The sequence below is a fragment of the Pinus tabuliformis genome, chromosome 1_2 (assembly GCF_031772625.1).
Source record: "Pinus tabuliformis cultivar Carrire ecotype Pingquan chromosome 1_2, CPIR1, whole genome shotgun sequence".
In the NCBI taxonomy this organism is placed as follows: Eukaryota; Viridiplantae; Streptophyta; class Pinopsida; order Pinales; family Pinaceae; genus Pinus; species Pinus tabuliformis.
In genome coordinates this window covers 542060472-542087854 of record NC_142298.1, presented here as the reverse complement: position 1 = coordinate 542087854, position 27383 = coordinate 542060472, and the positions used below count along the sequence as shown (strand labels likewise).

At 34.8% G+C, this 27383-nt stretch overlaps 3 protein-coding genes across 4 annotated transcripts in view; all 3 read left to right on the top strand.

The window, feature by feature from the left end:
- Nucleotides 1–21094, top strand: part of LOC149206736 (uncharacterized) — a 30023-nt gene extending 8929 nt beyond the window's left edge. Inside the window, 1 exon segment of the mRNA XM_089397783.1 lies at nucleotides 20622–21094. Coding sequence (XP_089253909.1) covers nucleotides 20622–21094 — 473 coding nt within the window.
- LOC149206735 (uncharacterized) lies at nucleotides 20790–22717 on the top strand. Of its 2 annotated transcripts, none has more exons than XM_089393788.1 (3): nucleotides 20790–21017; nucleotides 21150–21880; nucleotides 22126–22717. In XM_089393788.1, the coding sequence occupies exons 2-3, from the start codon at nucleotides 21653–21655 to the stop codon at nucleotides 22396–22398; spliced, it is 501 nt and encodes a 166-aa protein (XP_089249914.1). In that variant the 5' UTR covers nucleotides 20790–21017; nucleotides 21150–21652; the 3' UTR covers nucleotides 22399–22717. The 2 variants fall into 2 exon arrangements, with proteins under 2 accessions (XP_089249914.1, XP_089249915.1); XM_089393789.1 differs by having other exon boundaries at nucleotides 21095–21880.
- Nucleotides 22718–24171: 1454 nt separating this feature from the next.
- Nucleotides 24172–25476, top strand: LOC149206734 (alcohol dehydrogenase-like). Its single transcript, XM_089395553.1, has 4 exons — nucleotides 24172–24240; nucleotides 24432–24527; nucleotides 24674–24835; nucleotides 25021–25476. The coding sequence occupies exons 2-4, from the start codon at nucleotides 24498–24500 to the stop codon at nucleotides 25138–25140; spliced, it is 312 nt and encodes a 103-aa protein (XP_089251679.1). The 5' UTR covers nucleotides 24172–24240; nucleotides 24432–24497; the 3' UTR covers nucleotides 25141–25476.
- The last annotated feature ends 1907 nt before the right edge of the window (nucleotides 25477–27383 follow it).

Here is a 27383-nt window from a genome sequence, read left to right as displayed (position 1 = left end):
AAGGAGTATTATGGAGTATGGCTACGAGGAGATGTTTTTTCTTTTTTGCGTAAAGTGAGGGGGGAGGGAAAGCAACAAGCATATTCAAACCACAACTAATCTACCATTTTGATAGGAGGGGGCACGAGTCCCTTTAGAGAGTTGACTTGAAAAAAATTCTCATAGATCAAACTTTTGGTAATGGTGGTGCTTAAGAGGATCAATGAAAATATGGAAGCTTCGTTATGGGATTTTTGAGACAAAGGGTCTCTAGAATGCTATTGCATAACTAGGATTGGAAGGGTAAAAGTTCAAGGCCAAGTTATGGTTTCCTTTGGACATTAATTTTGCATTGTTTCTATTATTGTTACAAAGGTTAAATATTTATTTGACAATTTTTTGCAAAATGGAGGAAGATTCTCGACTTTGGATCTAGTGCTAAGACTATATAATGTTGACAAAAAAAACCCTCTTAACTAACACTATATTGGTGGTTCGACATTCTCGTGTATTTTTTAGAGTAGAGATTTCATATCTTTGTCAAACAACTATTATAGAAGTAGCAAGGCAATATTTTTCTTAAATCTTATGATGGTGGTAGATTTTACTATGGATAAATACCTTTGACTCCATGGTGGCCATAAAAATTTATCTAGAACAATCTCAAGGGGTCTCTATTGCCCAATAACAACTTATATTTGAGGGAAAACAATTACAAGATTTCCAAAACTAATTTATTACAATATTCATATAAATATTACAATAATTTTAGTGATCTATTTGCATAAACGGGTGTTGAAATTACGGTTGGTCCACATCCAAATCAATTTATTACAAGGACACAACTTACTCCAAGGGTTCTCCAACAAAACAATCTTTGATCATACTAAATTCTTATATTGTTGAGAAATTGCACAAGATGTTGGCTCCAAAGATCAAATATTCTAAAGTAAATGAATACCTTCTAACCCTTAAATATGATGTCAAAATAAATCAGTTTAATGTACTCCACCTATGATTAAAGATGTGTACTCAATCCATTCAAATTAAAACCTATCATTGTGATTTTTTTTTGTATTTCCAAAAATTTATTTGTAATCTAATTTCATGCTTCCTATAATAAAAATAAAAATATTAGTTTTATTAACATTTCTCTAATAAAATTTAAGTTATATAATATAAGTGTTACAATTATATAATGTAAGCATTTCAATAAAAATTATATATAAATATAATCCTATGATAATAATAAAAATATTAAAAAGTAATGTTTAAATTTTTTAAGTTACATAATATAAGTGTTAAGTTATATAGTGTAAGCATTTGAATAGGAATTATATATAAATATAATTCTATGATAATAATAAAAATATTAAAAATTAATGTTTAAAATTTTCATAATTATTTAGGAAATATATAAAAATATTACCAAATAATGATATATATAATCCCGGAGTTTTTCTTGATCGGAATTTCAAAGTAGCTTTTTGAAATTGGGAATTTTAGACTAGTAGGATGGATAGGTTGAACACAAAGTAGGTAAAGATTGAAATCGTGTTGCTGTAAAATTTACACATATGAATACCATATAAATACAAATAAAAATCCACATAATCACTTTTGGTGTATATCTTAGCGCCCTCAGGTAGGTTTGACCCATTCAGGTGTTCAGTCTCGTTTATTTATTTGGAACTAGGCATTTCTTGGTCACCCTATTATGGTAGCTTAGCGAATAAATTTCGCTAACATATTATGACCTCGTTAAAATATAAAATAAATTTATTTTCCTTTGCATTAGCTTTGTCGAGAAAGACTGGGTAAATTTATTTTTTGACATTAATTTTATTTTTCTATGTTTTTATAGAATTTAAAAATAATTATGATTTGATAATTTTAAGGTTATTTTAATTAGTTAAAATTTTATTGGTAAAAATTTTTTACTATTGAGAGGTTATTCGTTCAATTCTCTTGACACTTTCATAGTTAGACTCCATGGTTAAGCCGTTCAATTTTCTAGACATTCAGACTTTATAGTTGAGTTGAGACTCCATCGTTGAGCTGACGATAAATGATCTCTTTGGATAAATTTCCCTGATACAAATATTCTTGAATGTAGTGATCATTAATTTCCAAACTATATAATATTTTTATTAAATAATCCATTAAATTATTATTTTTTAATTTCTTTGGATAGATTTGCCTGATACAAATATTCTTGAATGTAATGATGATTGATTTCCAACTATATAATGTTTTTATTAAATAATCCATTAAATTAATTTTTTTAAATAAATGTGATTTTTTAAATTTTTATTTATTAAAATTTTTAATTAGTAAAAAAATATTTATGAAATATAAATTTTTAAAATTGTAATTCTATTTTTAAAACTTCAAAAGTAATATAGAAATTTTTAAAAATATTACGCAGCAACTTTCATATATTATTATCTACTTTTATTTAGTAGAAAAAATTATTTTCGCGTAATATTTTAATTTTAATGTATTCAATTTTACATCTTTTATTTTAATATTTTATGAGAACAAATATTTTTTTAATTTCATTAATATTATAATTTTCCTTTCAATAAGTTTTCATTTACATTTTTTCAATTTAATATTGGTTTATTTTCTCAATATTTTATTTAGGGTTTATTTATTTATTTAAATTTTATATTTAATAAAAATTAATAACTTATCAACTATTTTTAAATACTTACTTTATTAACAATCGTATATCTTTCAGTCTTTTCTTTAATTTTATAATTCATCGGTTTTCATCTCATCACATTACACATAAGTCAAATACATAATATAAATACTTTAATTAATTATCGTTCACCTAAACTTGAATAACACCTTCACCTTTAAATATATATTTATAAAACATTATGCCAATCTTCACAAGGACACTTTGATTCTCATTTATAATGCTTTATTTTCACTCACACATATAAATGATGGGTTTGCTCCTCTTCTAATCTATGGATGAAGTTATACATATTGACGAAGGACACGAGAAAACATTTTGAGATTTATGTACTAGACTTACATATCAAAAGCATATGAAATTTATGCCCTTTTCTAGTTCCTTTGCAACATGTTATTCCATATATCATATATCTTTGTGATGATATTGTTTTTGTGCTTCCATCTTTAACAATCCTTTGTAAAATGCCATTTATTTCTGCGATGGAATGTTGGGTTACGTTTAATTAGATATATAGTTGAAATTTTGATGAACATCGTATCTGAATTTCAGATTTTGTTTGCTATATTTGCGGAGATATGATCTAAGGAAATTAGGGTTTTTGCAGGTTCCCGAATTTCATCTCAAATAGGTGATCTGGGTAAAATCGTCATAACATTCTCTCTGCGCATCAGATGGAAATTTCATAAAATGTGACAGAAAGAGGACAGGCTCTAGTTTGTTAGGTATCATTTTTAGGGCAGAAGGTCAAAACAGTGACACGTGGTACTTCATACAAGCTCGCTCTACTAAACTAGTATATAATTTGGTCATCATGGTTGATTGAGAATAACACTTTCTTGAAGAATCCAATCTCAATCCGACCTGTGGGGTTGGAAAGAGGACTCAGAATTCTACAATAAGACGAAATTGCAAAAGTTGGAGATCTGAAATTACAGAGTTACAATGGTTTAAATATCGAGCTCCTAAAACAAAGAAAAAGAGATATGAGGAATTTTGATGGCAAGGATCCGGTAACTTGGATACTACAGATGGAGCAATATTTTGATCTACACGATGTGAAACTGTTATAAAAGGTACGTATTGCATCTTTATATATAGAACCAAATCAGTTTGCATGGTATAGAGGGCTTTGTTTTCATAAACCACTTATCACCTGGTCAATTTTGACAGAGGAAATGATAACACATTATGAGGATACAAGGAGCAACACCTTCTTTAGCTAATTGATAAATCTCAAAAAAACGGGTTCAATGACAGAGCACATTGATAACTTCCAAAAATTGAATATAAGGGTAAATGACATTCCAAAGAAGGAGAGGATTGATGCCTTCATAAGGACTCTAAAGGATAACATTCAATAAGAGGTTCGTCTTTGTAAACTTGATTCATTGGAGAAGGCATTGAGGTTGGCAAGAAAAATTAAAAGAAAAATTATGGCAACAAGGAATCCGACCACGCATAACTATAAATATGGAAGTGTTATTGCTCCTAGCCTCCCACAACCTACAAGGTTGACAACACAACAATTGGAAGAAAAAATAGCAAAATGGATTTGTTAGAGTTGTGATAGCAAATACACAAAAGGTCATAAGTGTTCTAAGAAGAAATTATTTTACATAGATTGTGAAGAGGAGGAAGAAAATGATCAAGAAACGTCAAAAGAAGAGGGTATACACTAGGAACCAACCCCAGAGAAAAAAGAAATGAATTTGACCATATCTTGTAGTGCATTGGCAAGGATTACCACTCCTCAAACTCTCAAGATAGATGGAAAAACGAAGATAGTGAACAAATGTTTGGAAGGATATCTTTGTTGCTTTGTATCTGATAAACAAACACAATGGGTCAAGTGGTTACCTCTGGTTGAATGATGGTATAACACTTCAGCAAAAATGACCCCATTTATGGCACTTTATGGATATCATACACCATCCATCACATCATCTTTAAGAGAAAATTCTAAGGTTCAAGAAATGGAAGATCACATCAAGCATCAACAACAATTTCTCCAACTCTTAAAGGATAACCTCACTTTGGTGCAGAATCAAATGAAACAACAGACAGATCAACATCGCAGCGAAAATAGTTTTGATGTAGGTGACTAAGTATTTTTATGGATACAACCATACACACAAATGTACCTCAAGAAAGCTAAGAAGGATAATAAATTATCACCCAAGTACTATGGTCCTTACAAGGTGTTGCAAAAGATTTGTACTATGGCATACAAATTGGAGCTTCCTGCATCTTCCCAAGTGCACCCAATTTTCCATGTTTCATGCTTAAAGAAGGTTAACAGTTCAAACAATATTGTCAAAACTTGATGAGGAAGGAAAAAACATATTGGAACCTGAAGCAGTCATGGAAATAAGAACCTGACAGCAATGAAATCGATCAATTCTAGAGTATCTCATCAAGTGGAAGAACTTAACCGCTGAAGATTCCGCATGGAAGGATGAGAATTTTATACAGAAGAATCCATAACTACTCAAGCATTGAGGACAACACTTTTTTCAAGGAGAGGAGCATGTTAGGGCAACCCCCTTATTGTATTGTTGTGCCCATGTAGTCCCCATATTGTTATTATTGTTCCCCATAGAAGCCCACTATTTTTATTATTGTGCCCTTACATTATTATTTTTATGTTGGCTATGATTATATTGTGACCCCTTAGACTCTTATATATAGAAAGGCGGTCTTGTCATTTGTATCATCCAAGAATTGTTCATTTGTGTAATGTAAAGGAGGTTTCCCGCTCGAAGAGGTTGATTTTCAAGTCGATATATCTTTTCTATCTTTTTGTGAGCTGGTTGCATAATATAATTGCATCCCTTTCAGCAAGATAAATTTCTTAAAAGAATGCACAATGTTAATACCATACATTTAATGACAAAGTAATTAATATTGTATATGCTTAGATATATACACTTATAAAAATTATTCAAATTGGAACCAAACAATAATATTCTATGTGATATAGGATTGAAGACCAAATGAAACTGCTAAAGTTGCAAGTGGCTCCATATCTAAACCATTATTGGCAGGTTGTAAAAAAATACTAATAATTCTCAAAGATACATGTGCACTAGAAGATTGTATAAATCTCTCTGCTCTTGCAAAAAACAACTCGAATAAGAGGTAAATAATCTAACTACACTGGAATAGATGGCGCTGAATCAAAATATAAAGGAAGTTGATGAGCGACTACACAAATTGAAGGGTGAGGCTACACAGTTCATAGGACTTGTAGATTCCAGTTGTCAACTATGGAATTCCTTGCAGCAAGTGTCAAAGGTTTAGGAAAGAGAGAATGTTAGAAAGCCAAGTTTCTGACAAGTAAAAGAGCATGAACACACTATCGCACTTTGCCAGAGCATCAAGCATTACCCAAATGACTGAACTCAATAAATATATTGTGGCTGGTAGTGAAGAACAAGAATAATTAATAAGTAAAGAGACCTATACTCATGTGGAGAACAAATTGTTGTTAGCATCGATTGAACACACAACCCTATAGCTTTTTGCCTGTTTCTCCTCACTCCATATGCAATATACAAAAGAGTGGATAGATTGATCACTGAATAAGATACACAATTAATGTAAATTCATTATAACTGATTCTGAATAAGAGATGGCTTAGTGTGATTTTATTGTAGCTGATTAATCCATCTCTTTGGCAATACTAGATTTTGTATGATATGACTAATTTTTTACTTTTTCCATACCACTGACAGTTTGAACCATTGTCTTGTTGCATTTGGTAGATGATGAGTATTTTTGGTTAACTTTTGTTTTAGAGTTATCACAAACCATAATATTATTATGTGTAGGGAACATGCACGCGATATTGGTGGGTGACAATTCACGCAGAAAGAAACCCATAGTTCAATAAACAATAATGCACATAAACCTCCCCGATGGGGATGTGCATCGTGATAGGCACGTGGGAGACGGATGAGCATGAGGTTGTATGGAGCCAAGTATCACGCGACTCCAATCAATTGGAATGACACGTGGTAATGGTAAAATAAGCGACCACCCCAAGTGGTGCAAGATAAGATGAAGCATGAAGAAGGTGGCTAAGATTTATAAAAGCTGCAAATTCATTGTCTTGTGTTACATTTTTATGTTGGGTATGGAAGTGTGGGTTAAAGGGAATGAGGCAATTAAGTGTGCACAAGACTTTCACCTGTGCATGCCTACTAGTTTATGCTTAAATGCAGTGAGAGGAATTAGTGGAGGGCGGTATGTGGCTCTTGTGTGCTTGGTCCTTGTGAAGGTGAGAACAGTTTGGGATCTTAGGGACTGGGACTGCAACTATGTTCCAAAGGGTGTCACCGTTAAATTCTGCATACAAACGAGTTTGTACTACTCGAGAGGTAATTGTTGTTTTGGTGTTAACATTCTAATACGCCATTTCAGTCTCCCCTCCCTTTCTTTTTGGTGGTTTCTAGCTATTATGTAGTACCAGACCCCCTAAACCAACCTCCCTTATGGAGACATTGTCGCTCAGAAGTGGCAGGGAGGAGAGTGGAAAATCCAGGGTTGGAGTGTTGGTGCCTTTTGGGTTCGACACATCTAGTTGAAGGCGTTCTCTTGGAGAATTGGGGTGAAGGGGATCAAAATTGGTGGGCAAGGCGCATTAGTTCTCTATGCGTTTGCAAGGTGGGAGTGGCCCCTCTTCAAGGTAGGACTAGAGGATAGAGTGGGCCTACTACACAAAAATTGGAATGGATTTTCATCATGTTGAGAGAACGAGGGAGGGATCAACGTGGAGTTGACCATTGCAATCATCCTTGGGACAGGGCTAAGCGAATAGAGGAGCGAGAAGAGGAGGGTGTAGCTCTAGAGGGGGAGGTAGTCCAGGACCATGCCTCATCACTAGGGAGTATGGTGCAACCTCTGCCCTTGGTATCAATTGATGAACGATTGTGCGATATCCATGCAGGGTTGGACATTCTATATGAGCAAAGTTATGATGATGGAATTGAGATTGTAGCCTAAGTAAATGACTTGCAATTCTCTCAGGGATAAACTCTAGAATGCCTCGCTTCAGTTCGACGTAGCCAACGTACGTCCTGTGAAAGGTTGCGGTGTAGGAGCATTCAACTTCCAAGTCAAAATTTATTTTCACTAGACTATGGTTCATTTATTTACCAAGGGAGTTGGCTCCGTAATTAAATGTAATTAATTAATTATTTGTATTTCCCTATGTTTCTAAGGATTTCTAGAAAAATATGTAATTAGGAAAGAAATTGTAATAAGATCTATTCCTTAGGATAGATCTCAAGAATATTTGAGTGAGTTGGAGAGATTTGAGGGTAGTTGGATTCCTTGAAAGATTGGTGGATCTAGAAATCCTAGAATAGAGGTTTAGGTGAGGATTCTATGGATCTGAACTGAATTAGTTCAGAATCCTATTTTATATAAATGTAATCAATTTCATAATAGCTAGGAGTGGAGAGAGAGGTGTGTGATAGAGGAGAGAGTTTGAGAGGGTTTGAAGGCCAAGTAAGGCAACAAAACCAAGAGACATTTATTATTGTATCAGGCCTGAGGGGCTTCCTATATATATATATATATATATATATATATATATATATATATATATATATATATATATATATATATATAGTGAGAATACCTAGCTTGGAGTATCTTGTGTCATGATGTATTTTTGGATATGTGTGTTATATTAAATTCAGTGTTTTGTAGACATTATAGAAATTTCACCTGTAGAACAAACCAAAATATGCAATGTCCTAAATCATAATACTTGTTCTACTTCTACAAAACATTAAGCGGAAGCATAATTGAATTCATGAGCAACAACAAGTAGAAACATGCATAATTGATCAAGAGAAATAATCACACATAACACAAGATATATCCAGGGGAGAGCACCAGCATAAAACCCCAACCATGTATTATCAATCAAGTGGAAATCCTCTTCACAATACAAAAAGAATTAGCTCTCAAGCTATTCAATTCTCAATGAACTATGAAGATATGAAGATATATCTCATGAACCAACCAAGCCCTATTTATATAGGCTTTACCTATGGTCATTACGTAGTTTGCTTAGGAAATAATAGCAAAATCATATGCTATTAATTCCAACATACCAAAATTAACCAATGGTCCAACTACGCAATCCTTGAGGACACTAGTTCCTCAACCATGCAAAAACTACTTACTAGAAATAGTCAAGCATCTGATAGTACATTGTCCCACATCTAATCTCAACTGGGTCTCTGACAAAACTGACATGCAACAATAATATCCATGAGTGAATCCTTAGTTATCTAAAATAATAGTTGTCACATGCATGCAAGCATTAACAAACTATATTTTATTATTTTACCAACTTGTTAAAATAATCTAACTGGACTTGACTAGTTAGAACTAAGTCAATTGATTCTCTCATTATAGAACTCATACTTATTCCCTCAACCAATGGAGAAAATTAAGGATAAATTCCTCAATTAATAGGACAACTCATGTGCATGCTCACAAAGACTTCAAATTCGAATTTCCTTAACTAATTAACTCAACTGAATTAATTAATTAATATTTCCAACTACTGTTAAGACCAAAATTAATTTTACTTCCTATAGATAGACTAGGGACTGTTATAAATAGGAAGGGACCCAGAAATGCTATTTTTAGAACTTTCTATTTTTAGCAGTTTCACCTCTCACCCAATGTGGCCAATGACCTCACTAGACAAACTGCTATTTTTAGCAGGTCTATTTTTAGCACATTCTAAATTTAACATTTCTTGTTGCACATTTTTCAACAAACATGAGCAAAGCTTAGGAGGATCAACGTTATAGCAATTGTCACAACTAGGAAACTAGCATTTGAATGAATGGGAAAGTTAAGGAGGATCAATGCATAGCAGCTTCAATTTCATAATGGTTGTAGGATCAAAGTAGAACAGAGGAAGCGTATGAGGAGGTTGGAGAGAGAGCCAAAGGTCTCATTGAAGTGAGAACCATTTTCATAAATAAAGGAGTGAGCAAGTTAATCAGGATCACCGAGGAATAGGAATATTGGTTGAGGACATTATTAGAGTGACCCAGAGGAAAGAATAAGCCCAGGAGAGATAGGTGTTGATCATTGATCAACGAAGGATCAATGATCCATTAATTGGAGGAGTTGAAATCCAAAGGAGGAGTCAAGCATAAAGGAGTGAGTTGAGCACAACGGAGAGGTGCAGCATTTAGTGTTTTTTTTAAGTTCTGATGGAAGTCCATTAATAGACATCACTAAGAGATGGTATTTGATGGTGCCAGGAGACAGGAGTAACAACGTTGGGACAAAAGCCCGGAAGCCCATAACATTTACAAATTTCCATTTTTTAAAATCCTCAGGCACCAGGTATTTGACAATTGATAAAAACAGTGAGAGACGGGAACTTTTCCGTTGCCTGGAACAATCAGGCCTATAAGAAATTTTAATTGAGAGTCAGGCACACAAGTGGTCTAGCCCAAAAGATAAGAGGTAGAAGATTTCATTACTAGTGGCCTATTGTTGTTTACTTAAATTGAAGGGATGGGCATGCAACATATACACAAGTCTTCACCCATTGCTACCTCGTCGAATTATGATGATTAGGGTGGTGATCCTTCTCGTATTACATCTCCACCTACTCAAGATGTCCATATATATACAATGCATTTTTTTTTTCATGTTGATGTACATAAATTATATGTTGGTGTTGATGTGTGTATTGTTAGGTCATGTTAGATATGTTCATTTAATGTGCTAGCAAGTAGATGTGTATGTGATAGCAGTTATTTGACATGAGATGTATATTTGAGGATGTGTGTGGTGATGATGTTAGATTACAATGCTTGTGTTTTGTTAGATGTGATCATGATGATGATGCCCTGTTAGGTTATTAGATTTGTATGCTAGCTAATGGCGTTTATATGTTCTAGAGGTGTATATAATTAAATGATGTTAGCGAATTTGAATGTGTATTTTAGATGATGTCTATATTTGTTAGACGATTATCATCATGGCGTTTATTTTTATGAAATAATATTTATTATAGATTGTGTATTGGTGAAGTTATATCAAAATTTTATATATGAAATTACATGCAAAACGACCTACTTTAAAAAATATGCAAGGATATTTTTATAAATTACAAAGTTTAGTATGGTTGAAACTATAATTGTAAAATTACCATAAATATTTTCTATTGCTTAGATAGTTCATTCATATTCATTCTAACCTAATTAGTAAAATATTTCAATACTCACAAGGAAAAAATAATTAAAGGTAAAATAATTTAGTTAGTTCTTAATAAGATGAAAATGTGTTACTCATTCAAATTTTAATATAAATTATTAATAATAATAAATTATTCAAAAATACTATTTAAACATTGAAAAATTACATATGGTATATATAGAGACAAAAAACCATTGTAGATCCATCTTAATCACAGATTTATTAAGCAGTAAAAGAGATTAAATCTTTTGGCATGTACTTCTTTTTTTAAGTTTTGCATTCTTAAAAAAGATTTTCATATAATGAGATTTGATCCCTCTTGGATCTTCATAGATTAGTTATTAAGATGGATCTATACTGGTTTATAAAATTCAATCTATTGTTAAATTTAAAAAAAATAATCAAGAAATATTATTTTTTCCACATACTTTTAATGAGATAGTCACTAAAATTCATGTTTTCACATTTCTCCTAGCTAATACATCACTTTACAATGACAAAGACATGTCTACTTTAAATAATTTACTTATAAATACATAAAATAGATATTTATTTTACATAATTTAAATAGGAAAGAAAATGCATCACCAAGTCTATTAGAAACTCAAACAAATGCCTCTTAATCACCATCACATTATTTATTATTTAATTCTTAGCCATAAAATATTTATTAATTCAACTTTTATTTATAATTACCATCGAAAAGAAAAGTCAAAACTATTCCATTATCCATTAAGAAAAATTAAAACCTCCCATGCATCCATGTAAACCCATTTGTTTCTCTTATGTTCCATAAAAATATGTAATCAAGATTTTACACATGCACATAAGACCTCCTTTTATTTTACATAATGTTGCAAGAAATGGAATTTAAATACAGTAAACATGAGTTTACCTCTCCGTTGACGGTGATGGATACCGCCAACATACAAGGGATCTCTCCGATATGAATTCCCAATTAGGCCTCACACTGATTGGTGTATGAGTCCCATCTGGAATATGACCCGAACGTTGTTTACTTAAATATATGCCTTGGCTTTAGCTGTTAGCATGAGAGAGAAGTGAACACGTGCTTTTGAATGAGCAAGTGAGGTAGCCTTGTGAATGTTCGATTGTAGATGTATCAAGGTTCTTTTACTACGGGGGGAATAAAGTGAGCCTCTAATAGAAAAGTAATAGTACTACCCTAATGGAGACACACATGAACGAGAAAGGCTCGTCTAAAATCAAGCAAAATAGTTCACATAGATGTGACGATCAATGTAAACAATACAACACATTTCCAATAAGTTAAGCACCAAAGTCACCAAAATAGTTCAATTACTCCAGTACATGTGAAACAAAACATGAATCATAAACATCCAAAGAGTAGTTTTAGAAACATCCACAATCCATGTGTGAAAATTTGTTAGCCTGAAAGGCTTCAATATTATGAAAAAATTCAAAGATACATAAATATAATAGCTCCAGTAGTGGAACATTGGAGCCATTACTTTCTCCCCAAAAGTACTAAGTCTCCCTCTCTAATTCCTTATGGGAGAAGCCAAGGTTAAAAGTCCTTTACATGAGTAATGAGGATCCTTTTATAACTTGAGGCATGACCTTTCACATCCCTATGACTCTTGACTCTCCAACTCCTATTGACCTTTGGACTTCTACAACCTTTCGACTTCCAAATGACTTTTGGAATTACATATGACTCTTGGTATTACATGTCTTTTAGACTTCCATGATTATTGGAATTCCAGTTATTTGTCTTTTTAATGATTGCATGATTACATCATAACTTCCACATAATCATATGATGAAGATATGATATTTAAATATCCTTGATGACTAAAATTAATAGTGACTAATGGCATGGAATTTATTCAATGGTGAAATAGTTGCCACTTGTGTCTTTGTTCTTCATGCAGCTTCCGATCATTGATTTCTTCACCCTCTAAAGGGTCTTCAATATCATGGAGTCTTCAGAGTGATTTGATCATCAATATTTCATTGTGTTGTTTGTTCTTTGATACTTCCTTTGTTTTCCTTCTTTGCCTGATCTTCCTCATGCATGCTTTCCATGCTATTCATGGAATATGTGCATCTTCAATCACTCATGACAAGAAACTATAGCCTGAAAATATCCTATTCCAACATGTTTTATGTAGATTTTTTTCATGCCTTAGCAGTGCACTTGAAAGGAACAAGAAGAGCTTCTAGGCACAAGGGTGCACTTCGAAAGGCTGAAGGGTTGAAGGGAATAGGATTTTGGGCTTCGGTATGTGCTCATGCGCTCATGAGAGGGAGGCAATCAAGGCATGGCGCATGGCGCAAGTACGAAGGATGAAGGAGGAGGCTTCGGGCTTCCCAAGTGCATTGTGCGCTCAAGGAGTAGAAGTAAGGTGCAGGGTGGACTTCTGAAGGCAAAAGGAGGAGGCTTCATGCCTTCAAGGTGCACTCATGTGCTCAGAAGGCCTTGGAAGGAACAAGGTGCAAGTCTAAACGTTGAAAGATGAAGCTTCGTGTCTTCGAAGTGCACTCATGTGCTCAAAGGGTCAATAGGGTGCCTAGCGCATTGTGGAAGGTTGAAGGGTCGAGACTAAGGCCTCTGGGGTGCGTTCATGCACTCTAGGAGAGTGCACTTCTTTGAGTCGAAGGAATACGCTCAACGAAACACTTGGTTTTAGTTCAGAACAAGGAAGGGGAAAGGGATTAAGCAGTGCACTTTGCGCTCTTGGAGGGTGCATGGTGAAATTTTAAACAATCAAGGATTTTAGCTCGAGGCTCGAGAGTGTGATTTTTCATTCCTAGCCTCGTAGGGTTCATTTTACAATCGAAATTTGTCTAAGTATGGGATATAGTGCAATGGGAAAACACGGTGAGTTCAAAAATAAAACCATGTGAGACACTTACCAACTCATCGAGAAAACTTAGAAAAGCTTGAACAAGGATAAATATACATAAGAATGACAATTCACATACATTCCCCAAGTACAACAGATGAAGTGTGTATGATTGCGACCAAAAGTGTCGTTTTACAACAACAAACAACAACAAAGATGTTACGACCATGAAATGCACTAAAGATGTTCTAATCAATGCGATGACACTTGAGAACACTCAAGAAAACTTGAAACATATAAAATGAAATGAAAAGAGACTAGAAGACCAAGGAGACACTAGATATGGTTGTAAAGTCGGCTCCAAAACTTGAATGTAGTGAAATTTTTGGAGGGTATTGTAGCAGTGAGAACACTTAGCGACACACGGAGTGAACTTCAACTTCTCTGTCTAGGAATATCTTTTTAGTTAAAGGGTCAGACCTTTAGGAAGTATTGATTCAACAATTAGAATGGCTTGTTTTCCCCCTTTCAACCCGATTATACACATAGTGCCTCACTTTCTTCTACTTGGTTGAACACACAAAAGGTACACCATATCACAATTGTTTTAATTCGGGAAAGGGCAATGTGCACATCAGGTTTATGATATTCAGAGTATGATTTTTCATCTCTGGTGTTGCTCTGGTTCTATTATTCCTAGACATTGCCCCGACAAAGTCACTTTAGGAGCACAATAGTTGCTTTGCTTCCAACAAGCCTAGACGGTACCTCGGTCAAGTCGTTTTCTTCACCTCCCTACATAGGAATCCTTTCTCTTATTTCACCCTTTATTTATTTATTTAATAGGATTGTGCATTGACAATTATTATTCTCAACGGGCGGAAGAGGGATCCTGACTTCTTGAGAGTAGAGTAGGTTTCCCCTTAGAGAAGTAATTTTAAGACCTATGATATAAGTTTGCTTGCTTTAGATTTCCCCCTTATCCTTTCTCTACTAGATTAGACACGCATTAACACACAAGTAGATTTAAACCAAGTTGAGTAGTTTTGATACTTGCATCAGCATGGATGTAATAGGTTCCTTAAAGGATCTCCTTTTGGATGTATCGTATTTTCCATCTAGACTTAACTCAACCAATGGAATGTTCCCAAACAAAGAAGGAGAACAAATAGAAAGCCAAGCGTTATGGTTATCACATTTCTCTTTTATTCCACCACAAAGTCCTTTTATGCCATGCACTTTTACATAGGGTCTTATTTATATACATCAACCAAGAAACACGACAAGATGGGACAGGAATAACATAACACACATATGACCAACATATACAAAAAGAAAACAAAAGAACAGGTTGTACAGGAAGCACAACTTGTAGCTGTTATTGAAAATAATGTTTCAGATCTCGACCATTTACGGGAAGGGGGTCAATCCTTCTGTCTAAGGGTTTCAGCTTGAATGCATTATGACTGAGCTTTTCTTAGATGGTGAATGGGCCAATCCAAAAAATTTGGAACTTCGCGTGTTTTCCTTTCTCTTTGTGAGGTTTATCCCACTTCAGTACTAGGTCACCCACATCGAAACTCTTTTCCCCTGTGGATTTATTATCAATCTAGCACTTAACATGGTTTTGGTGAACAACAAATATCTCTTTGGCTTTGAGCCTTTCTTCCTCAAGTTTGAGTAAAGTGTCTATCCTTCTCTGAACCAGAAGGCAAGGTCTACCTTGGGACTCTTGGGAGAGTTGTAAGGCTAGGAGATACAGGTTTGGGGGCAAGATAATGTCTTTACCATAAACCAAAAGGTATGATGATTTCTTAAGGGAAGGCGTAGGAGTTATACGGTCATCCCATAACGCATTGGTCAAAGTGTTGTGCTAGTTCGTTTTCTCAGAGAAGATGGTTTTCTTGATTATGTAGATAAGATTTTTATTCATTGATCCAGCCACACTATTTCCCTGTTCGTAATAATTAGATGCATGCTTTAATACAATCCCATTTTCTAATGTGAATTCATAAACTTTAAATGATGAAAATTAAGTCACATAATAAAAGGCAAGTGACTTTGGAATTCCAAACCTGGTTATAATGTTTTGTCACAAAAAGTGGATGACTTACTGGTCATTTACTTGTCTCAAGGTAACTTATTCTGACGATTGAGTACAGTAGTCTATCGCTGTTAAAATATATTGGTGTTGCTTTGACGAGTGAGGAAAAATTTCACCGATAACATCTAAGCCCCACTATTGGAAAGGTACCTCAACTACTACTAGTAGCAGTGGAGCGGCTTGCCTGTGATCTTGATTGGCACGTCTCCAACAATCTGGGAACTTGCGAACATAAGAATGAGCATCTTTAAATAGAGTGGGACAATAGTAATCAACCCTCATGAATTTATGCACTATAGTTTCACCCACATAGTGACCACCTACCGGTCCATTATGAAAGTCTCTAAGTACCTTCTTTGTATCCTATGGCTCAAGGCATCTTAGCAAGACACCATTGTGGTGCTTTCTGAAAATCACTCCATGAACTAGTTGGTAGGATAGAGATTTTAAACGAATTTCCATCTTTTGTTTATTTGATACGCGCGTGGGAAAGGTTTCATGCTCTACAAATTATCATAGGTCAGAATACCATGGCACTATAGACGTGGACTGAGGAACATGTTCAATATTGTACATTTCTATCTCCTACTCCCAACCTGAAAGATATTTCTTGGGAGCATCTCTTTCTTTGGTTGCTAGCTTATAGAGGCCATGACCCTTTATGGTATGAACTGGTTTAAATTCCAGATCATATTCTTGTAAGAAGGTCATCCAATTTTCCCTCTTCTCACCTAGCTCCTATTTCATGAAGAGTATTCTCACTCCTGGATGAGGCACAAATATGATCGTGTGAGCTTTTAAAATATAGGACTTGAAATACTTAACTGCTTTGTATAAAACATATGATTGTGTGTCAATGGAAGGATAATTTAATTTTGACCCCGGTAGGCTAGCGCTAATAAAATAAATAGGTTGCTCATTTCCTTCAATATCCTTTAAGTCAATACGACCGCAATTGACAAATCCAAAGCGAATGTATAAAGCAGGAAATATTTGCCATAGTCTGTTTGATTTGAGCGAAAGCATCCTTTTCCCGTTTATCCCATTTATATGTTTCATATTTCGTAATCATCTCCTGTAAAGGCTTAACTATCAGGAAATTGTTCTTTCCTAAGAAAGACTGCATAGCCTTCTTGTTCTCGAGGAACGAGATATGTGTAATAGCTTTGACCCTCTTGGGATCAACTTTAATTCCACTCTTTGCAATGATGTGCCATAAGAGAGTCCCTTCTGACACACCAAAGGCACTTTTCTTGGGATTTAGAGAAATCCCATACTTTTGACACCGCTCAAATATTTCTTTTAGATGACATACATGATATGATCTTCTTTTTGAAAAACACAATGGTGACATCCAAATAAAAAACTACACTCTGACCAATAAGGCCATGGAAAGTGATGTCCATCGCTCTTTGAAATGTAGCACCAATGTTGATAATCCCAAATGACATTATATTGAAAGAAATTGTTCCCCATTTGTTAGGGTCCCACCCTAACCCCCTTATTTATGTCATGGGATCACGTCATAGTCAAGAGTCAATAAAGCCCATATTAATAATTGTAAGTGGTTAACCCGCAGTTAATGTTGGGACCACAGTTAGTTGCAAATGGGCGGTAGTATTAGTTAGAGTCAATAAAGCCCATATTAATAATTGTAAGTGGTTAACCCGCAGTTAATGACGGGACCACAGTTAGTTGCAAATGGGCGGTAGTATTAGATAGATATTGCATGTATGAGTCATATATAAAGGATAGAGACTCCCTGCGAGGAGCATTGTGTCTTGTTTTGTAATCGAGCTCTGCTCTATTGGAGGTTGCCCCCTCGAAGAGGCCTGTGAACATTTCTCTCTGGATAATAAAATCATTGCTATTCTGTGCTCTGGGTATATTTTCTTCGCATATTTTGTGTCTCGATATCTTTTCTTCGCTATTTCTATGTCTGGGTCTCGCTTTGCAGGTTAAGAAGCATAACACCATTTGGCCCTCAAGGTAGTTTTCAGTCGATCGGGTTCCTCTACTAACACTTGATTGTAACCAGAGAAACCATCTAGTAGTGAGAAATCTACACATAACCTTATTTCAGTGGACTTATTTCTAACTGGGACCAAATTTGAAACCTAAGTGGAGTGTTTGAATTTAAAAATGATCAAAGCATCCAACAACTTTCTCAATTTGTTTTGGATGAGGGGTTCCATCGTTGGATGGACTTTCCTTAGTTTTTCTGGAAAGGTTTTACCCCTTCCTTTATGGGAATCACGTGTTGGACAATATGAGTGTCATATGTCTTTAAATCATCATATGTACATGCAAACACATCATGCTATTGTTTTAATAAATAGACGTATGCCTGTCATTCTTGTGGAGAACAACATGTACCGATGTTCACATATTTCAGACCTTCTTGAGTTCCTAGATTGACTTGTTCAGATGATAACTTTGAACTCTGAATCTTTGTATTGATTGATCCTCTAAATCGGTTATGTAGGTCATATAACTTCTCCAGGGACACCACACCTTTAGGAATAGTGTTTCCTTTCATTGCATTAGATGCCTCCTACAAAGCCTTATCGTGCTCATCCTCTTCTATGGAAACATCTTTGAATACAACATTAGCCATAAAGTGTAGTATCTGTTGGTCATCATTGAAAACCTAAAATTTAGTGACATTATTAGGTAGCGATGGTTTATATATAATCTCAATAGAAAAATAATTCCTCAATGACGATATCCTAGTGGCTGCATTTGTTAATGCATTTGTTACAACATTTCTAAGCCTAGGAACATAAATAATATTAAAATATTTAAAATAAGTAATTAAACGCCATACCTCTTGCTAGTATTTTTTAAGATTCAGTGAAACACAATGGATAATATCATGTACCTAACAAGTGACTACCTATGAGTCACCAATTACCTTGAGAAACTCTACCTTCAAATTGACGACTTTCTTTAACCCAAGTATGAGTGTTTCATATCTGGTAGTATTATTGGCACACTCGAACTCCAAATGACATGAAAAGATATGCTTCTTATTACATGGGTCAATATGTATGCAACCAACTCTAGAGTCATCCTACATATTTGAACCATCAAAATATAAAGTCCAAATATTATTAACCACAAAGTTGCTTCCTATACTATTATTACTATTAATATGTACATCTATATTACTGGATCCATTTGCACCAACTGGAGAACAAGGAGCTCCAACTATGTATCTGGTGGTACGGGTGATGGATGCATTTGATAACACCTATGGTCAATTTCAAGGAAACAATTTCCAAAGATTAGGTCGTTAAAGGCAATAGGCTCATTATGGCCCTCAAGTGGTGTCATAGTGTGTTTCATGTATGGATCACTTTCCACTCAAATCTGATTATTTCTTCCCTTGTAAGGAAGCCATAAATGTGACTAATCTGTAGCAAAATACCCTTGTAATTTTCTAGACGAGACATTGATTAGGAGTACGCCATAGGCTTTAGAGATGTCCACAATTACAATATTTATACATTGGTGAACTTGGTGATCGGATGATAATCAAATGAGAACATTCCTAAGTTCACTAATAGCTTGGAGAAGAGATATGTCCAGCTGAATGATTTGTGCATCAGTTTTATTCCATTCAGAATTTATTTTCTTGGCAACAGATAGTGGCATTACATTCACAAATGCAGCAAAATCAAATAAACAATTATGGACATTGTAATTAAAAATTTCAAATGTTAATAAAAATGGAGGGAAAAGAGTGTTAGTGTCTAATGTTACAACATTAACTACAAATTCAAGGGAACCAAAAGACTTACCAGACACCTTTTGAGAGGAAGAATCTTTGTCATCTTGGAAAAGGTTTTGAAAATATCCGTGGAGCATGTACACTTCAATCCGCTTTCACTTAACCTCTATCACATAACTATTAGTAATTTTGATAGGTTATTATCTTTATAGATGTCAAACTGGCAATTATAGTTATTTTATTCTTGTAACTTTATATACCTTGGCTATACATTGACTGGTCAAAAGCATTCGATGCTTAAAAGAAATTATATGGAACATCAATTCTACGTGTCAATCCCATAGTAAAAATGTCTTTGACCATTCGTCGCATCTAAGAAGATATTATTTTGTGATCTATCCTCCAACTCATGCCTCCTTAGATACTTGCAAAAATACTATAACTCAATTATATCATTGTAAGCATAGTACCACTCTAGCACTCTCTCGAATAATATTCATCACATTTTTGTTGGGCTTGAATTTGTCACATATACCATAGATTAGATATATTTAGCCTAAAATTTAATTCCAATTCAATTTAACCTTTAGCTTATATCAAACTATGTCCATAATGGTTTTATTCTTCTATATGAAAACACAATTATGTTGAGGTGTATATATAGTTATCCATTATCTTTAGAATCCAAGATCATTATAATAGCTATGAAATTCCCAAACAATAATCCAAGTAAAACTTCATAAAGAAACCTATGGAATGCTTCATCACTTCTATGGATGGTGCACCCTAATAAACTTGTAACTATACATTAGTGCACCTCACCTTCAAGGATTGAATCAAGCACATGTTGATAAAGAACTAACTTAACTGCCCAAGAATATTAGTGATACATAGTTGATCTAACGGATAATGCCAAAAATTTTAGGCCGATAGGCCTTCCTTTGAAAGAGACTTTCGTCGTCTCTTTGTTCCTCATGCTGACACCTGGCGGAATGGGCAATTTGCTTTGTATTTGTTCAGGCTTGATTATCACGCTGACACCTGGCGGAGTGGTTTCTGCAGCCGATTTTACAGTCAGTTGTTACCCATTTTACGTCGGAGTTCCAGTACACCACTTGGGTGCAGCACAATCCCAAGTCCAGGTGCATACACCTGTCTGCACAAACTCACTCCTCCCTCTGCATTCGATAGGGTTTAGAGGTCTGTTCTCTGAGGTTCGTTGCCGCAGCTCCTCTTTTCTTCCTCTCTTGATTTTCTTGTTTGCCGACATCGACATTTCTTGTTATTCTTCAGCAGAGATGGCCTTCTCGTCTGTCTCCGTGACGGTGCTGATGCTCTCTGTCGCCTTCCTGTTGATTAATCTCTTCGCACCTTCCGCCAATGCAGAGGCTCCCGCTCCTGCTCCCTCGTCCGACGGTAAGATCTCGGCCTTTTATTCTTTCTTTTTTTCTGCTTTTTCCGACATTAAAGTTCTGTTCGGTTCGGTTCATTAGGGGATTCGTCACGGGATTTATAACAGGATTGAAGGAATGTATCTTGATGTTGCAGGCACCGCCATCGACCAAGGGATAGCATAAGTGCTCATGTTCCTGGCGCTGGCTTTGACCTACCTCATCCATCCCCTGGACGCCTTCCCTTACAATCTTTTCTGAGCTGCTGGAGATCCGTTATCCGTTTCTTGACAGAGACTATCAGTTTCTTGACAGAGACGAAAGAAAGGGCCTGGATTTGTATAATAGATGGAATTTGAGCATCGGATTTACGTTAGATGACGATGTCGTGCCTGGCAGATCCGAAGGGTTTATTTTTGGCTGCTATTTGATTTTTCTATTACTATTTGTTTTAGGTATTTGGCAATCTTTCTGATTTTTGACAGACACTCTGTAATCTTCACAATTTTTTGGCTCTGTGAATGCTATACTAAGTCTTTCGGACTGCTTTTGCTCCATTCTTGTTTAATATGATTGGGTGATTTTACTAATCCGCTAAATGTGGCGGTTATTTATGGGGTGTTGCTTCATGAGTTTTCCTATGCGGTATCTCAACTTAAAATGCAGCTTGGCACTAATTTGATCAAATTGTCAATGTTTTTGTGGCAAGAGGAAGCAAACAATTTATCGGCAGATAGGTTTCTTGGGATAGTGGGGAGTTTCGAAACTTTGAAGGAACTTGACATTGGACTTTGGCCATCGCTTGAAAAGATGTTGGTTCCTTTCTACAAGCTACTCGAGAGACTTCCCAATCTCGAGCGTTTGGAGGTTCGTTGCATGTCTATTCGGGTAAGGAATTCATTTTTATGCTAATTTCTTCTTACTCTTATTCTCATTATGCATGTATAATGTTAAAGCCTTGCTTCCCATGGTATGATGACAATATGGAGTCCAAAGCTGTGTTGTGAATTTATGTGCATCGTGGGCAAACTGAAATCTTTATTTATGTGCATCGTTGGTGTGCATCAGCAAAGGCTAGGGCTAAAATCTCATCTAGGGCAGAGTTGACTGATATGCTTTCTAATTTAATGCAGGAGCTAGCTAGAGATCCAGTACCAGCACGCTTAAGCATTCCGTTGATTAATCTTCAATTCTTAGGGGTAGATTTAGTTCAATTAGATGATAGGGAAATCGTCGTGGTAGGTTGCTTGCTTCAGAGCACTCCTGCTCTTAAAATTATGGACTTCAGCTTACCAGAGGAATATGCGAAGACACAGTATATAAAGTTTTTGGAAAGGATATCGGAATTGGGGAGAGCTTCCACGCAGACAAGGATACACAAAGAGTGGTACCATAGGAGCCGCTGAAAGATACTCACTTCAGTAACCGTTGATTAAACATATAATAATGGAAGATACATATTCATATATTTTATTTTACAGTGTTCAAATGTATTTCAGAGGAATTTCCTTCTCGAGGTTTACTGTTTGAACAATTGATGGTATTCACTGTGTAGGCTTTCGTAAATCACAGTATTATATATCGAATGGACATGATTTTCAGACATCGATAACAATTGTATCAGCGTGAATATAATTGTAATTTAGGCGTTCAAAGCTTTGACTAAGAAGAATTTGTTAAACACAATGGGCATTAATACTAAAAAAAAAATTCTATTATTCTTCATCCTACAGTATTAGATGAGAAACCCAGCTTGTGTTAGACTGAGGTGCCATAAATGGACAAGTTCCTCATTCTCATGTTATCCATGATGATGAACCAGCCCATAGATGGATAAATTTTACATTATCTTGGAGTTTCAAGTTACCAGCTGCTTGTGTGCAGTGTCTCAAGTATTGTAATTTCTTTTATTACACTAAAATATGGAATGTATTGTAATTTCTTTTATTACACTAAAATATGGAATGTATTGTAATTTCTTTTATTACACTAAAATATGGACTGCTTTTGCTCCATTCTTGTTTAATATGATTGGGTGATTTTACTAATCCGCTAAATGTGGCGGTTATTTCATTTCCTTTTTCTTTTTCTCACTAAACTGGATCTGCTATGCTGAAGTGCACTTCTGTAATCTAATGTTTAATTGTTAGCGAAAGAGATTAGTAAGCTTAACACTGTGGTTCTGCAAAATTAACTGTAAATCAATTGAACTGGAGGGTTAGTAAAGGGTTATTGTTGCATCAGATACACTAACTAAACTGTGAGTTAAATGCATTAAGTTTTAAAGGTTTCAACTTACTTTCAAGTGTTTTCTAAATTAAATTTTGATTATTTTAAACTTGTCTAACCTCCCTGGAATGTTACCATGCTCATCTCTAAACACCCCCTGCCCCGCAAGGCCTATATTGCCCTTGGATCTCCTATCAAAACAGAATTTACTCAATGCAGAGCGACTCCAAGTCTGGATGCAGCCTGCCATTTATGCAAAAACTACTTTCCTGAATTGTAGAAGATTTTATAAGTAATTTTGAGATGATAATATATTAAGTTTGACTGAAGAAATGAAATAATTGACCTCGTTGACAATGTATAGTGTTTTACAAAGTGGGCATGTCAATTGCGAGGACTTTTGCTTGTTGTACTGTTAATAATTATAAAATCATTCATAATGGTTTCTTTGACTAGAATTGTTGTGTAAAATTCTTCTCTGTTGTGGAATCAGGGATAGGTGCTACTTTGAACGCAGGCAAACCCAAGAAGGGTTCGATAGTAGCAGTATTTGTCCTGGGGGCTGTTGGGCTTGCTGTAAGTACTAATAACAAGTGCCCTCTTTATGTTCCACTGTATGCATATTAGTATATGTTGCAGTTTTAAAGTCCTCAAACCTTTTTCTAGGGACTATTCTGTTCACTTCCCCTACCTGCATTTTCATTGGGACCAATATGATGAGGGTAGAGTTTAATTATATGTTAGCCTTCTGACCCGAGTTTAACTACACAGGCTTGTGAAGGTGCAAGAATTGCAGGAGCTGCTCGAATAATTGGAATCGATTTCAATAATGAGAGATATGAACGAAATAATTGTATATTTCCCACTTCCGTTATTGGAAAATCTGTGTACATATGTTGATATGTTGACTTGTAGAATTGCCTTTTTAACCCTTTCTTGTAATATTTCCTTTCTCAGCAAAACAATTTGGAGTAACGGAATTTATAAACCCTAAAGAGTACGAAAAACCTATTCAGCAGGTACGTTGAGCTGCCCAAAATGATCATCAAACTCTCTCCCAGATCAGAGTATTGGTTGCTTTTGATTAGTGTGGTACTTTAGTACTTAGGTGGGGGAGATTTTAAGTTTTCGCATGGAGTGCACTCATTCACCATCCATTCAAAGCAGTGTAGACTCTTAATTTCCAAACACTTATAAAAAATGTTTACAGGTAATTGCGGAAAAAACTGATGGAGGGGTGGACTGCAGCGTCGAATGCACAGGGAGTATTGAGGCCATGGTTCAAGCTTTGGAATGCTGCCATGATGTACTAGCTCTTGGTTTCCTTTGGTTTAAGATACATCAATCATTTCAATTCTAAGCTGTAGCTTTAAAGTTTAAACTGATTGCTTCGATTTAATTAAGAAAATGCAGGCAATGCATATGTTTGATATCAGAGTTCTGTTTTTGCAGGGTTGGGGTGTAGCCGTTTTAACAGGGGTCCCTCGTTCAAACGCAGTCTTTAAAACGAATCCTGTAAACTTTCTGAGCGAGAAAACGTTGAAAGGAACCTTCTTTGGAAATTATAAGCCTCGTACTGATTTGCCAGACCTTGTAGAGATGTATTTGAATGGGGTAAGACTTCATAACATAGTTGTAACAGCTTATTCAAACCATAATTGTAGATAATACTGTGTGGTCATATTTCCCAGTTGTTTTTTTTTGTCCGTACCATGACGGGAGCAATCTATGCTTATCATATCTAATTAGAGTTATAATTACAGTTTTAATCTTTCCTTCCTTGATTGTTAAATTTGCAGGAGCTTGAACTGGATAAATTTGTTACAGACAAGGTTTCTTTTGCTGACATCAACAAGGCATTTGATCACATGCTTAAAGGAGAGGGTCTGAGAACTGTAATTAAAGTCATCCAAGATTAGTGACAAATATGAACACAGTTGGAATATCTCCAATGTTATGAAGGCATGCTGAACTATTTCAAACTGTTATGTGATTAATGTCGTGGCTTTTATGTGTAACTATGGTATGCAATTAAAGTCCTGGAAAGCATGTAAACAGTTATAATAATTTTAGGGTAAGTATGATGTTTAAGTTTTGACACTGCTTCCAAAACAGCCATCCAAAAGGTCATTACTATAATAGCTTGATTAGAAATAGATTGAATGAGAAGGTCCAGATGGGGTATTCAATCATCTCCATCCATCTGTTCTGCATCCTCAGTGCTTACTTGAACAATATATCAGCCTTCATATTTATCCCTTACAGACATGCTGAAAAGATAATGACATGGAATTTTTCCTTGCTTCTCTGATTCCGTCCAATGATGGGCCAGCTGCAAATTTTCCTGATTGAAATTTCCATTTGACCTCTCTGCAATGTGTTTGGAATCTCTTATCACCTGTAGACAATTTAAACCTTTCTCTATTGCTATTTTCAGAATCTACCAAAAAGCATAAAGTTCTGCTCTGTTGTTTGATCCACCTCCTACAGCTCTGCTTTGAAACTGATCTCGTAATTGTCTCTTAAAGTAATGCCTCATGATCCACAATAGCTGGGATTACCTTGACAAGCCTCGTTGAAATAACTCCACACTATTGTTATATATATATCTGGGGATCTTAGTATTATTTGTTTCTTTTCCTTTAAAGGTGGTTGTGTCCCTTAATATGCATATCTATTCTTGTGTCAAACTTGATTAGGAATAACATCTTTGTTTTGAATTCTTTTCATTTCTTGCTAGCCAAATAGCTTAAGTCACTGTACAAGGACAGTCTGATGCCCACATGTAGTTAATACAGAATGTATTTTGAAAACTAGGATTTAGCTTTGTAGTGCTTGAATCATCATTTCATGTTGGTTTTCATTTGTTAGTAGCCAGATCATTTGTCTTACAATATGATTGTAATATCTTTTGTTTCTCTTACAATATGATTGTAATATCTTTTGTTTCTCTTCTGTGGGAAATTTTGTACAGGAGTTCAAACAATGTATATAAATAGAAAGATGCAGAAAATGACAGTCAAATTTTGTACTCAGAATTATGACAAGAAAGCCCCTGCTGGGTTTGTGAGGAAAGAGAGCTTCAACACCAGTTCTGTCTCCAACCGCCAAGATGATCAGTACGCTACTAACATGTTTAGTGAAGAATTTCTGCTATTCTCTTGTAATCTATAGGCCCCCAAAGCTCCTCATAGATGAGAATATTTGCAGGATGTTAATATTGTTGTAAGTTTGTAGTAGTTGTGGAATGACTTACTTTTGTGCTGCTTCTCATCTTCAACAACAAGAGTTTCTGTGGTGAATAAGCAGAATCCATGTCCTGCCTTGTGAAGCAGCTCTCCACTGTGATAGCGTTCTTTGTAATGTCTCTGATAAATCCTTTAGACTTCTATTTCATTCTGTAATATGATGGGATTCACTCTACAAGATTAGGGGATTCACTCTACAGAGTCCATGTCATACCTTCTGAATCAGCTCTCCACTTATGTTAATTTTCTCTGTAATGACCCTAATAAATCCTATATAATGAGATTTCATTTTGTAATATGATGGGATTTCACTCTACAAGATTGGTTTCAGTTTTACTTGTATTGTGGTATATGAAATTTCTCAGTTTTACTTGTAATAGGATGGGATTTCATTCTGTAATATCATGGGATTTCCCTCTGCAATATTTGCTACTAAATTTTACAATTCCAAATTAATAATCCTATCGGCCTCTCTTTGTACCTTTTGGGACAATTGCTAGTATATTCACAACCACTATCATTTCATCTTCATGTTTCATCCACATAGACATTCAACTATACCCCGAAATATATAAATATTTTGAATTGTTGTATCTTCTTTCAAGTATAAAATAAATTCATATATTCTTATTTTACTTCTAATTTAATATTAGAAATTAATTTATATTTTAAATAAATGTAATATGTATCAACTAACTAATAGGGATTAGAATGCACAAAAACAAATCTATTCTTAAAATAACATGCATTTCCTTTAAAATACCACTTGCAAAATTGTATAAAATATGTACTTATTTTACGTATCTCTAATCTCTATATTTCTAATAATCCATGCACCACATTTAATATAAAATATCTTACATGTTCAAATGTTCATAACCCAAATTCCACATTTTTCTTATTACTTTACATAT

Coding starts and splice junctions, on each gene's coding strand:
- LOC149206735 (XM_089393788.1), top strand. CDS start 21,653: ATGCAGCTTGGCACTAATTTGATCAAATTGTCAATGTTTTTGTGGCAA. Junction 21,881..22,125: donor TTCGTTGCATGTCTATTCGG/GTAAGGAATTCA, acceptor AATTTAATGCAG/GAGCTAGCTAGAGATCCAGT.
- LOC149206734 (XM_089395553.1), top strand. CDS start 24,498: ATGGTTCAAGCTTTGGAATGCTGCCATGAT. Junction 24,528..24,673: donor CTTTGGAATGCTGCCATGAT/GTACTAGCTCTT, acceptor CTGTTTTTGCAG/GGTTGGGGTGTAGCCGTTTT. Junction 24,836..25,020: donor TAGAGATGTATTTGAATGGG/GTAAGACTTCAT, acceptor TTAAATTTGCAG/GAGCTTGAACTGGATAAATT.